General features: G+C 33.9%; 1 protein-coding gene across 3 annotated transcripts in view; it reads right to left on the bottom strand.

Annotated features, from left to right (window-relative positions):
• LOC150108062 (ankyrin repeat domain-containing protein 13C) overlaps nt 1-13520 on the bottom strand; it is a 312652-nt gene extending 299132 nt beyond the window's left edge. For all 3 annotated transcript variants that reach the window (XM_090415561.1, XM_090415563.1, XM_090415562.1), the window contains exons 1-2: nt 13391-13520; nt 5470-5511 (exon numbers count right to left, since the gene is read on the bottom strand). In XM_090415561.1, the coding sequence (XP_090271687.1) occupies nt 5470-5511; nt 13391-13502 (154 nt within the window). In that variant the 5' untranslated portion in view covers nt 13503-13520. The remainder of the gene's footprint in view (nt 1-5469; nt 5512-13390) is intronic.
• Nucleotides 13521-14704: the final 1184 nt, after the last annotated feature.

Here is a 14704-nt window from a genome sequence, read left to right as displayed (position 1 = left end):
AAAGAAGGAATAGCTATGTATTCAACACTAAATATGAGGTTAATTTTCTTGAATGGTAGGAAATGTCAAGTAGAGTGATGTGGACAAATATCAGAATGAGGAGATAGACAATGAGATTTATTTGTACCTATGATCCAACAGAAGCTTATACTAAGGTAGAAGTGGAGGAATTTTTTGAAGCTTTAGAGAAAGCAACTGACACAATAAATAAGGAAAAGTCGATCATTGTTGGAGATTAGCATAGTAGGAAATGATTGTCCGACATATAGAAATATTTTGGGAAAATTTGGAGAAAAGAGCAGAGCTAATAATAATGGTAAATACCTGTTGAATTTCTGCTCAGGACATGGACTGGTTATCACTAACATGTTTCAACATAAATATGTGCACAAATTCACATGGAGAGAAGAGGCAAGGAATAAGAAAAGTATCATTGATAGTGATGTTTTCTCACTGGTACAGGACACTAGTGTACAAAGGATTGGAAAATGGAAGTGATCACCATTTAGTCTTGAGCTTTTCAGTATGAAAACTTGAATTTCATACTGAAAAGAAGAACATGTAAGAAAGTTTTAAAGCAAATAAAAATAAAAAAATACAGTTCTCAGCTGTAAACTGTAGACTAAAATACACAAAGATTGTTCAAGAAAAAACTGAAAGAGTTTGAGAACAGGAAAGAAATCTTGGAGATTCAGTGGAAAGCATTAAAGAAAACACTGATCGATTCAGACAGAGGCATGTGGTGAGCATGTCTACAAGGATAGAAAAAACAGAACTCCATGGTGGACTCGGAGTTAAAGAGGCAGTGAAGGTAAAAAAGAAAGCATATCGAAAGTTTCTGTTGAATAAGTCAGCTTGTGCTCATAGAGAATACAGATACAAATGTAAGAAAGCTAAACACTGTGCAAAACTAGCTAAACAAGAGTCATGGTAAGACTTTGGTAAGAACATACAAAATAAATATCAGAAAGAGTGACAAAATATTCTGGAGGTGTTGAACAAGCTCAAAAATGGAGGAAAGAGTGCTGTAAAAGGAATTGGAAATGATAGAGGTGATATGAAAACTGGAGAAAAAGATATCCTTGAAGTATGGAGCAATTACTTCGAAAAACTGCTAAATGAAACAATCAATGACAGCACTGTGGTAGAAAACCCGTCAACATGCATGCAATGCTACTTCAAGTACGGATATGTATGGAATAATACATATCCACATATGAAGTAGAAAAGCCATCAAAAGCCTGATATGTGGAAAGACAATGGGAGTAGATGATATCTGACCAGAAATGCTCAAGTATGGAGGTATAAAAGTCTTGCAGTGGCTGCACTGCATAGTTCAGAAGGCCAACACAGATGGATAAATTCCAATGAGTGGAGTAGAGCTCTCTTAGCCCATATATATATATAAAAATGGAAATAAAACTGCACTGCATAGTTCAGAAGGCCAACACAGATGGATAAATTCCAATGATTGGAGTAGAGCTCTCTTAGCCATTTTTATATATATATAGCCTATATATATAAAAATGGAAATAAAACTGCATGTGAGAATAACAGAGGTATTTCCATACTGAGTATTCCTGGTATGGAAAGTACACTCAAGAAACGTTTGAGAACGATTGTTAAGGGAAGCTTGGTGAAGAACAAGCTGGATTCAGGCCAAATAGAGGCAGTCAGGATCAGATTTTTACTTCATGACAAATAGTTGAGAAATCATGGAAATATAACATAGATGTATTTAAGTTTTGTAGACTTGGAAAAGGCATATGAAAAGTTGCCAAGATAAAAGCTATTCAAAATGTTATGGTTATACGGTGTCAGTGGGGCGTTATATCAAGCAATACTTAGTCTTTATCTGAGTTGTAAGTCAGCATTTAGAATTGAAGGAAGTACAGGAAGATGGTTTTATGTTACATCTGGTGTCAGGAAAGGATGTATATTATCCTCTCTGTTAGTCATTATCTATGTGAATGCCATGTACATTAAGGGAAGGACTAAATATGACTTCTCCATTGCTTCCACCCTGGTATCACCACCTCTGGGTCTGGCTCCCACTGACAAGACCTCAATAAAGGTCGAAACTGGTCTGGGTAGTGGCCCTTCCCTTAATGCATAGCATTATACATGTCTGCAAGGAGATGTGCTTTGCATTATGGGAGATACTAAGACAAGGAGTGATGAGAGCTTAATCCACCTTTAACCACGAGTTGCCTCAGTCCTGAAGATACTTCAAGTGCAAACTTTGTTTGCACACTTTGATAAAGGGTTAAACTAAATTTATTAAAGTCTAACCAAGTGGGAAAAAACTTTCAACATCTTTCTCTATATCCAGAGTAATTTAATAATAAGGTGGGACACCTTTTGGCAACTTGCATAGGTAAATATGACTTCTCCATTGCTTCCACCTTAGTATCACCACTTCTGGGTCTGATTCCCACTGACGAGACCTCAATAAAGGTCAAAACTGCTCTAGGTAGTGGCCCTTCCCTTACATGTCTGCAAGGAGATGTGCTTTGCATTATGAGAGATACTAAGACAAGGAGTGATGAGAGCTTGGTCCACCTTTACCACGAGTTGCCTCAGTCCTGAAGATACTTCAGGACTTAGCTTGTTTGCTTACACTTAGATAAAGGATTAAACTAAATTTATTAAAGTATAACATCATCCACATAAAGCAAAGAACTGACATTAACATCAAAATTCTGCTTCAAAATTCTACTACCTCTGAGATCAACTAACTCCTTCAAGATAAGAATCCTATAAGGATTCCTTGCATTATGAAGAGAGTTAAACCCACGTCTTTTCCAAGCAAAGAACATATCCCATTATTACCAAATGAACTTTTTGCATTACTGAAAATTTGTGAATATGAGCAAAATTGCAACATTCAGATTGAGAGAATGTTACTGTTTAAGTTTGAATAGTAGATATATGACAGAAGATGTGATAAAAACATATGTTGGTAAGGAGGGTCTTACAATAACAAGTGATATTTTAAAGTTCATGACAAGTGAGGATGAATTGTAAGTTAATCCTGGAAACTGAGTAAGGATATGGTTAGGAAATATGAGAGATCTAGATTCTTTTAATGGCATCTAGTAAGTATGGTGTGCACATGCAGAAAGAGCTGTCAGTAGGTGGTGTGTCCATTTTTAAAGATATTTAGATATGGCATGGTCTAGAAGAAGCTTGACCTTGATAAGCCCTCAACTTTCTATATACTACTAATAATAATAATGTTATTATAGGTCCATGATATGAGAGCATATAGGGATTTGATATACGATATAATGATAATTTAATTCAAAACAAAAAATAAGGATCTACTGAAATGTGAAGTTCTGAAAGAATAAAGGTCAAATCATTGTATATTTGACTCTATAGTTCACAATAAAGAGTCAAATATACAATTATTAGAGGATAAGTTGACAACAAATTTGAATATAAGATGTCTCAGTAGCAAAACCTGAATGTATGACTGACTCAGTCAGGGAAGCACATTTTGGAGTTGCCTCAGAGAACAGGAAAATAAGAGCTCCGTGGTGAATATAGGAAGTTAAAGACAGTCCATGAAAAGATGAAGAAATTATATAATGAACAGATTGTAGATCGCTATGTGTTATTGAAGAATATACAGAAAAATGTGGGAAAGCTAAGTTATATGTAAAGTTGCTACATAAAAGTCATGGGAATATTTTGAAAATAATATAGAAAATAAATATTAAGGGTAGCAAATGTTTCAGAGGTTACTGAGAAAGCTAAGGCATGAAGGAAAGAATACTACAAAACAAATCAAAGATCATAAAGGTGATATAAAAACTGAATATAGGGATATTCCGGTTGTCTGGAGTAATTTGTCTGGAAAACTAATTAATCTGAGTAACAAGTACTAGAAGATCAGTAAAAAAAATATTTAAGAAGAATATAATCAGAGAAAAACAATCAGGTTTGATTACATGAAAAAGAAAAAAAGCATCAGAAGCACATGATTTTTCTACCTGAAATATGGTTGTATAAAAAGTTTTGCATTGACTTTCATAATTCAAAAGGCCTAGTCAGGTAGATGAATCCCAGATTTCAGTGGGATTCACATTATAAGAGAATTTTACCAAGTACCAGATGGTACTTTGTTCACAGGCTTGTTCAAGAACTCTCGTTCACATAAGTTTTTTGCTAATTAATTGTGGATTTTAATGTATTGCAATCATCATGATCAGCATCAGTTTGCTGATATGCAGCCTTAAGGGATGTTCCGGTTACTATGACAGCACTACATGATAAGTTTATGTTATTAATCTCAGCATGAAACACCTATTTTGCTAACCTTTCCTCATCCATTCTATTTAAGTGGCCATTTGCTATAATCTATATTTGGAAGGGGGGGGGTACGTGATGTTGCATTTAATTTTATTTGGTGTAGCCAGCCAAAACGGTGTTTTTTATGTGGGCGAGTTTTGTATTGAGTGCAATGTTATTTCCTGGTGGACTAAGTTTTTATAGTTCCAAATTGTTTGGAGGGGGGAGGGGAGGGGGGTTAAGTGTTGATAGATGTATTTACCAGTGTAGGTGGGTGGGTGGGTTTTCTGTAGACTGCGAACATCAGATATCCATTTGGTTGTCTTGTAACTAAGGTATCTAGGAAGAGCGAACTGTTACTTTCTATTTCTGTTGTGAGTTGGACGTGTTGCATGCACGTATTTAATACCAGTGTATTAATCCCTGAAGATGCCAATTTAACTTTGTCAAAATATAGGAAATAATAATTAAATATTTTTAGTTATTATCTAGTCGACGTTGTTAATTTCCTTAAACAACACAATGCTGGAGAATCAACATATAAGCCTAAACAAGGTTATTAAAAATGTTAAGGTCAAGACAGAAATGGTTAAAAATGCTGAGAGGAGACATGAAAAACTATAGATTAAGTAAGAAGCTTAAAGGAGGAAGTGGAAGGAAAGGATTTAAAAAAAGATTCCAAACAGCTAGAAAATAAGGCTCAGAAGTTAGTACTAAATTACATATTAAAAGCTTTTTTGTTATCTTATGGAGAAATGTCACCAGTATTATATGTAACTGTACAGTACCAGAAAAAAAAAAACTTGAAAAAATTAAAAGCAACCATTCTAAAAATAAAAAATTTTTAAAAAATTGTTTACTGGGATAGTTTATATAAAATACTATCCTTATAAGATATGATGTAAACAAAATAATATTTCAATTACTGCTGATACAGTAATTTTTTTCTTAAAGACATTCACAAACATCAATGGCCACAGCTGGCTAAAAAGCAGAGATGCCATCCACTCAAACAGACTTAGTGAAAGCTATATAAAACTGGTTTTATCCAAGATTATATTATGTAAAATACATTTTTGGATAACATTTTTAAGAGAAGGATGTTCATATTTATGCTAAATGCAATGAGATGAATAGGCTTACAAAGCTTCTGAGAATGAAATAATTACTCACCCTTGTGACCAAGCATCACTGCAATATGAAGTGGTGTGTTCCCTGTCAAAAAAAATAAAATAAAATAAATAATAATAATAAAATAAATAAAATAACAATAATAATAAAATAAATAAATAATAAAAACCTGGTAATAAATTAAGCAATGTTTTAAAATTTTTACATAAGATGGCAATTAACCAGATAAGCATATTTCATTTTAATTTTTATAAATATCATCACTTACATGTCATGAAAAATAGAAAGCATAATTTACCATGCCAAAAACAAATATTCCTTGACAGAAGAGAATAAAACTACAAATTGTGGTTTTGAAATGATTGACAAATAATTAAATGTTTGTCATTAAATTCTAAATTCAGCCCATGAGTTCAAGATAAAAAAAAAAACATGATAAAATAATTTTATATACTGTAATTTTTATAAAAATGAAAATTAATATAAATCTGCTAATGCCATTTATTCCTCAGAGGGAATGGGCATTTAGCCCTAACTAACTTTTGGAAACTGGGAAGGGATGAGCAATCACCTTTAGTCAATCATATAGCCAGCCCAAGACTACCAATGATTTTAATTGGCATTATGACAGGCAACTGTTGTCATCTAATGGTTCCTAACAATTTATACTATTGTGTCAAATAGAGTAAAACCAACAGTCGATTTTCTGGAGTTGAGTGATTAAAAACCTACGTTTTCGGAGACAGAACCCTACTTGCCTATAGTAGAGATTGACTAACTCAGAAACCACTTGAAAATTTCTAAAAGGCTTAGGAAAAAAGTTCCTCTAGTATGGAACTAGAATGAACTTAAAAGTCTTTCTTTTGGTAGCACAGAAATGTGGAAACAACTGGCATTTCTACAGAGCTACGGTGCCATCCAAATAACATTTTAGCATTAAATATCTTATGCTTTCAGAATACATGAACATGCAAAATTATATTGAGACTAAATTATATTTAACAGACCTATGTTCTATCACTAATATTACTTCACTGATATCATCACTTGGTGAAATATTTGATCAAGAGGTGAAGAAGCTATTATATGCTTCCAGATTTTATTTATTTTTAGCTTGATGACAGGCTACATGCACTCCATTTTCTTCAACTAATGACTGGCAAAACAGCAATCTTTCAAAACAATTCTAAGTGGCCCAAGTACAAATCAGTACTCATACAACACCCAACAGTTACAAATGCATTATGGGCAAGAGATGCTTGTGAAAAATACAACACCATATTCAATTATCTACCTTTGCATTCTTCACTAAAAATTGTGCCTAATAGCTAAAATGTATAACCTGTTCTACAGATTCACCAGTGAGGGTTAATGTAGTCTTTATCCTAGACTCTTTTCAGTTTTAGACCCTTTTTTTTTTTAATTGATGATTTTCATATGAAATTTGTGGCACAATTAATTTGTATGAAGACTTATGAGAACTTGCACAGTAAACAACAAAGCTTAACGCTACCTATTTTAATACTAGGTTTAATACTACTTTCCTTAACGATGTAATGCATATAGATCACAAATAACAGTAGAGTTGACACTTGACATCTTTGCCATACACCTGAATGAATATTATATAACAATCATTAAATGATAACTCATCTTAATGAGCTAAGGAGATATATTTCCTTAGCTCATTAAGGAGATATTGATATTCATGTATACAATTTAAAGAGTATGAATAAGATAGTTTTTGGCACTGAATTGTCCAGCTTTGTTAAAAAAAAAAAAAATTGGCATTAGTCAGACCTAGTTCACAGAGGGAAATACAGTTAAAGGGATACAATGTGGTATGTATTTTCAAAGATGACAGAACACAGTGGAGATACAAGATACTCTTAATGATAGTAGATCTGAAATCAACAGTAGAAGTTTAGTAGGATGGCAAAGTAACGGGAGGCCATGCATTCAAAGCTATCAGGTGTAAGACAGAGGCCAACAAGACAAAATATATAATTAGTTGTTTCTACAGGCCAAGGGGTGAAAGGAAGATAACAGATGGAATGCAGTGATAAATTAGCTTGATGGTCATGAGACAATGATTATGGATAACTTCAGCTATAAGGGCTTATAACATAAAGATGAATGAGTACACAGAAAGGAGAAGAAAGAAATGGGATTTTACAGCTACTGAAAGATAATTATCTAAAATAACATATAATGCAAAGGTCCCAGGGTTTGAGAGGACAAGATCTGGTGATAGCATCAGAGAATTTGACTGTGTTTGCATAGTAACCACACTATGCTGCCAGCTGGAGAGAGAGAGAGAGTGGAGTGACCAAGCAAGTCTTTATCTGGCTGTGACTAAGCATGGCCTTATGCAAGGATATATGTGGAACTAGAGAACAAGTGATTATGACTTAGGAAGTAGTTTAGAGTAGTGTCACAGGATAAACTGCAAGGGTACTGTTCCAAAAAAACCATTCTAAAGAAAGTCCAAATAAAATTTTTTCAAGTAGGCTTACTTAGATAATTTGCTTATCTCAGTTATCTATGATTCCATCTGCTGATAGAAAAATTAGTCACATCAGATAAATTTTACTCCCACACCTAACAGATTTACAAGGAGAGAGAATTCTTCAATCAACTTGCACGAAATATTTTCGCTAACAATATTAGTAAAATAAATAAATAAATAATAATAATAAAAAAAAAACGTCTTTCAAGGACAATGAACTTTCAGCTCATAGTGAAAAAAATATGTTGTTAAAAAATGGTGTCTTCATTGCACTGTTGGAAGAATAATGGGATGTCAGCTGTTCAACTTGAAAAAGACCTAGGTATGATATATATTTGGGATGTCAGGAATTTTTATATGCTCCTTTTCAACTAAGATAAATTAGCCAGTGCCATATGGAGGAATCGGGTTTTTATTTATTGATTAGGCAGACAGCCCATGTACAACATAGGCATATTAAGTAAAATTTTTATAACTTGAAATGTTTTCCATATTTATTTCAAGATAATTTTCCTAAGTTTTAATTTATGTAAATTGAATTTACGCAAGTATTCATAAATAATTCAGGTTCAAATATTAAATCGCTGATGATATATTTTAAGAAGAGTAGTCAATTGCTTGGGTGACCTAAGTTTTTTTTTTCAGAATGATCTTAAAATACTGGAAGAGCAGACAAGGAAGTGGAGTTTAAAATTTAATGAACAAACGCAAGTATATCCAGGTCACTAATAAAATAAAATTAAGAATGATCCGAGTTAAAATTCCCTGAACTTAAATTCCCTTAAATTCCCTGTCAACAGGCTGTTGACAGGGAATTTAAGTTCAGGAATCATATTAGGGAAGGCAACTAGTTCAGGTCAGTAGATTATGGGATTAATTAATAAAAGCTATAGAAGAAGAGAAGCAATGATACCATTTAAGTCTTTAGTCAGGCCAATGAATTATGGTTCCCAGGATGTTAAGAAAATTGAGGATATTCTAAGATTAACTAAGAACACAGGGGAATTTTATCATAAGACTTCTGAGAATCACTTGGTTAGTTGTAATCAATGAATTTATAACAAGAGACAGGCACTTTAATTTGAAATATATAAGTTAATTCAGTGTATATAGAGTTGTGTGTTGGGTTATAGATCCAAGAATGAAATAATTATGGTTCCGAATTCCAGGAGTATCAGAAATAACAGGGATGAAACTGTTGCACTAATCAAGTCCATTCATCCAAAAATTGTTGGAATAAGCAGAACATGGATGGATGAGAATGATACCATGAAGGCAACAGAATACTCCATTCCTGTTGGGAACAGAACAAGAACTTTTGATTAAGAAAGTACAGAAGTTATGCATGAGCAAGATGGATATGCAAGGAAGGAAAATGGTAGCAATAGTTCCAAGGCAGTATGGTGAAAAGCAGACAGGTCACCAGTGAGATGGTGCTGTAGGCTTGATAATGGTGAGGATGATAACAAGGAAATGTGTAAGCAAACTGGCCATGAAATACAAAGACAATCATTATGACAAATTTAATTATGGTCATACACAGTAGGATAAATAAATAAATTCTGTGTGATGATACAGCGTTCCCCCTTTATACGGGAGTTCATGGTACCATCTAGTCCTCCCAAATTTTATCCGGGCTCCAGAACCGGCATAGGCTGACGAATCAGACTTATGGCTGGGTCAGTATTCCTGACTGTAATTTGTGTGTGTCCTCGGACCGGTTTGCCTGCTTGTGGGATGAAAAACACCAGATAAACTGGCAGAAAAACCCTGCTGTCCACACCCAAGACCGGCTAACTTGGCTATGGCTGAGGAAGATCCTTGAGCACCTCAAGTCGTTGAAGGGAATCGAACCTAGGACACTCCTTCCCCAGGCATATGGTTGTGAAGTGCAAAGCCACTAGGCTAACCGAGCGGACATAGTGGGATGAAGAAATGGCATCTCTCTAATTTTTTTTTTTTTTTTATGGCTCCCACTTACAAAGATTTACTAATGAACCTATAGTACACTTATATCGTGGATGGGTTAAAGATTTTTTTCTTTTTTTCTTTTTTTATTGATTTTATATATTTTTCATATATTTATTTATTTTTATTACTAGGTCCAGAAACTCTGCTCTACAGACCAAACATAGAACATTTTCAAGCCACTTAAGGCATCCAATAAACTGCACAATGGTGGCACATTGTGTGAAGAAATACATCTCTCACCTAAAGCATTCACAAATATCCATGCCCACAATGGGATTCGAACTTGCTGGTTGGAGAGCAGATATGCTAACCACTCGGCCAACCAAGTCAGCCGAGTAGATAGGGGCTGTTAAGACAGATCTGAGGCAAATAAAATGAATTTTTCTGGTATTTAGAGGAACAACTACCACCTTAGGTATGTAATAGAGGGCACAACAGAATTTTTGGATTTAGTCATTTTATTGGGAGATTTTTTTTGTAAATGGCATATTGAATTTTCCTCCAACTGGTGAAAATAACCATAAGGTGATCACTGGATGGTGGCACTATCAAAAGAGTTCTATGAGGAAAAGACACATGTGGAACTACAAGGCTGTTAATTATTGAAAACTCAAGAGACAGTTTGAAGCTACAACAATTGAATGAGGAGCTTAGAAGAAAGGAGATCAATGATGCTTGGATACTAGTCTAGACCTATTTAACAGCAGCAATGTCTGGATATATGTTAAGACATTGCTGCCTGAATGAGGTGTACAAACAGCAAGCCAGGAAAGTTACTTGCTTGGTAAAGACAGAAGGAGTACAGTACAAGCAGCAATTAACCAATGAAAAATTCATGGAAAATCCTATCAATATGTGGTAGTAGACAAAATAATGATTAAAAAAAGATGGAATGTAACTAGTGAGAGGATATAATTGAGATATTAAAACAGTAATTCACAGAGGTATTTCATACTGGTGAGAATGGCATCATATAGATCATGTATATAAGTGGGAATGGAGATGGAATGATGGCAACAAGCAGGAGAAATATAATGAATTATATAGCAATGTTAATAAGGCAATAAAACCTTGCAGTGGGAGCCATATAAGAGTGAAAAGAGTAAAATTGTTCCACTTCAAAAAAGAGATAATCTGGACTCGCGGTTAAGGTTACTGAAGGCTAGGATTCAGTAATGAACTGATGACAACCGAATTCTCTGATATTTCAGAATGGATTTGCTAAAGGAAGCAAGCCCATGATTACAATTAGATCTCTTTATGCACTACAACAAATACACTGGAAAGAGGAGATGAATATAAAAAGGTACTTTTTACTTAAATTAAGGGGATATTAAATCCCACATAGTTTTAAAACCGAATAAGAAACTCATTTCATTTCATTGCCGAAATGAAGCTTATTAGCTCTTTATACTTAAGGTACTTTTTAGATTTTGCAACAGCCTCTGAATGGATGGATAGATGGGGTAAGATAACATATTACCAATTTGGATCAAATATTAGCTGTCTGAAAGGTATCAGCAAGTTGTGTGTTGGGGAAGTATCCTAAAAGAGAAATGCCAGTAGTGATGTATCCACATTATGCAGACAAGGACATTTAAACTTAAGGGAAATATTGCTTAAAAAAACATGAATAAATAACAATGGATTCTGACAATGATGTGGATAAAACTGATACACAGAAATAAGGAGATTATGGTTCCCTTGTATAACACTTACATTAGCCTCACAGAACACCATGCACACATTTGGTCACTGGTTTTCAAAAGGATGCACTGGAAAGAATAGATGGCCAATCATTTCTGCAATGTTGTGGATGAGGAAAAATTGAAAAGAGGCAATATGCAGAACACTGTGGATAGAATTAGGAACATGACTGAGATATGAGGATAAGAGAATAAATGCCACCAAGAAGGGGACAAGATCCAGATTTTTCTCTCAGAAAGAGTGATGCGTGATTGGAATGGATTAACATTGGATGTTATGTGTGCAAGTAGTGTGAATGAATTCAAGAACAAGTATGATAGCTGGTTGTGTGTAGTATGTGGCCTCCCTCGATGAGTCCTTGACTCCCTGGAGGTCTCTTATTGATAACAATAATATAAGTTGGTAAGGAGTCATTACTGAATTAATGCGAAATAGATTTTTCACAGAATAGGGAAGGAGAACTTGAACAGAACAAGATGCATTACTGAAAGCTGAATAAGCAGAGTAAGAACAGGGAGTTAAGACAAAGTTATTTTTTGTGTACAGAATGGTTAGCAAGTGGACTGCATTGCCAAGAACTTGGTCTAGAAAGTAAATGAGTTTAAGGTATGGTTTGAGGAGCTGTGCTAAGTCTTTAGATTGTAGGTCTGATATAACCAAAGTGACTGAAGCTTCATCCTCATCAGTTACTTTATCTGCATATGTGTTCGTACCTCTGTGAAATACAGAGGTTCTTAGCATTTATGATGAGAATCTAATTGGCTAATTCATGTGTGATACACACGACTGTCTATGTTTTTAGGTATATAATGAACATAAAATTAAACTTTTTTTTTTTTTTTGTATTGTTACCTCTAAGATTAACACAATGGTTGAATTAAAGTTACTCCCATCACATTTGTAATTAACAAATATAAGCAGGCAAAATGTAAATAGGTGACAAGTAATTATTGCTTGACATTTTTTGCATACACACACACACACATGCAGAAAAACACTATTTCCTTAAATGTTTGCCATAGGAACCAAAATGTTCTGCTCTAAATGCTATTAAAGACTATCTGACAGGGGAAAAAAAGAGAGAGAGAACAGGTGAGAATTACTGGAATGGTCCTACCAATAAATTGTATAAAGAAATGTAAACACACATCTAGCTATAGTAATGCAAAAATTACTGTCAGAAACAGGCACAGTTGTTTGAAATGAATGTAATGTTGTAAAATTAAATAATTAGCACTCTAAGTACTACAAAATAATATATAGAAATTATAAGTGATAAGAATTTAATGTTTTGATGAAGAAACTACTTCCCAGAAAGCTAATCAAAACCACAAAATCTTGGTGTGGGATATCATAATATCGGCTTATTATTTGTAGGTTGCACTGCTTGTAATCATATTAACAAAATAAAGTATCCTTGGCAAGCATTTTTTATTGTTAATTACAATGTTTTATACATTTATGGTGCGTAAAACATTGTAAACATATAAAGTTACAGCTAACATCTTGCATCAACAAATATACAGTCAATATTTAGAAATCACCTATGTCTGGTGAAATATGAACAGTGGAATTGGTATAAAAGAATTTTCATTGCATGAAACCCATTCTACAGTAAACATGTTTGGAACAAACATGCTATTGAAATCCTAAGATTAAAAAGTAATTGATTTAGTAAACTCAATTTGGCAGAACAACACTACGGTTGCGTGAAAAACATTGGGTAAGTGTTTTATTAATTTTATATTGAATCAGTTAAAAATATATTAAACAAACCATGTACGTCTTTCTGTGCAACATCAAGAGTGCGCAATAAACCTGCAACACGCCGAATATCGCCGTGAAAAACACTTTCATGTAAAGGATACCTATGTGAAAACTCAGCCATTATACCACTACTGGCTAATTTCTGCTTAGCAGCGACTACTAGCGGCAAAGTCCGGTCCAGCTTATCATTTCTATTCACGAAGAAGTCAATAACATATGACAGAACGGGGAAGCCATGCTTACGCCATCAGCACCTGCGGAAAATATAAACATGGTTATCATGGCTATGATTCAGACATGAAAAATAGTACTTATGAAACAGAAACGTTTATATGCTGTTAACTGCGCTTATCAGACAAATTCTGAATCAAGCAACCAATAATCAAAATTTTGTAACATGATTTTGCCCAAGCATATTTTGATTAACGTACTAAAGTAGTAAAAAATAAAAAAAAATCTAGTGTTTAGAATTCGAAATATAAATTGAAAACAGAACCTATTTCTATTAACATGTCGAGCGAATCATTCGGCGATTATCACGCAGAATAAAACCAGTGAATGCACACAAACATTCGAACATCTTTCTTATGTTATTGTTCTTTTAATCCAGTGTACGCACTATCAAGTAATTGCTTAAATGTATCATCAGATTATTATCCTAATTATCAGAAAGCTTGTGTCGCGAAAAAAGAAACGGAATATCTGTATTTAACTGTTCAAGTAGAAAAAAACAGAGGGAGTGAAACGATTGCAACCTTGATGAAAAGATTTAGGTTAACAAATAATTTCAATTCAAGGAGTGTTAGGAGCTGCCACCAAATGACATGTTACGTTTTTAATTATTGATATCATAATCTTTAAATGTAGATGAGATGTATTTTGTTAGGGTGGCCAGACGTCCTGTATGCACAGGATACTATATCCTGTATTTTTAATGCACTGGACTCATAACTGGCTTACATTTCAGACAAGCATTAACAATAAATAGATGCAGATGCAGTTAAGTTATTTGTTATTCATTTCTGTAGAATTTTCAGCTACGTTTCGTAGCCATTTTCTATACAGTAGGAAGAATATTCGTCTTGAAGCGCATCAAGAATATATTTTACTTCAAGAGTCCCATAAATCTGGTTTAGCTAGCCACGCCTTGTCTACTAAGCACAGAATTTATTGACATAATACTAAAGTTCTAAAGTTACTTTCTTCTGGAAAGATTACATAAACACTACTGGAAAGCACACATAAACACTACTGGAAAACATTCACAATCCTACCTCAACAAAAAGCGATGGTTTCAACTTTCTCAATTTCGGAAAGTTATCG

Source organism: Typopeltis vanoorti, chromosome 3, assembly GCF_054136105.1.
Source record: "Typopeltis vanoorti isolate ZY-2024b chromosome 3, IOZ_Tvanoo_1.0, whole genome shotgun sequence".
Taxonomy (NCBI): domain Eukaryota; kingdom Metazoa; phylum Arthropoda; class Arachnida; order Uropygi; family Thelyphonidae; genus Typopeltis; species Typopeltis vanoorti.
Note: the sequence above shows the minus strand (reverse complement) of the source record. Positions and strands in the feature narration are given on the sequence as shown.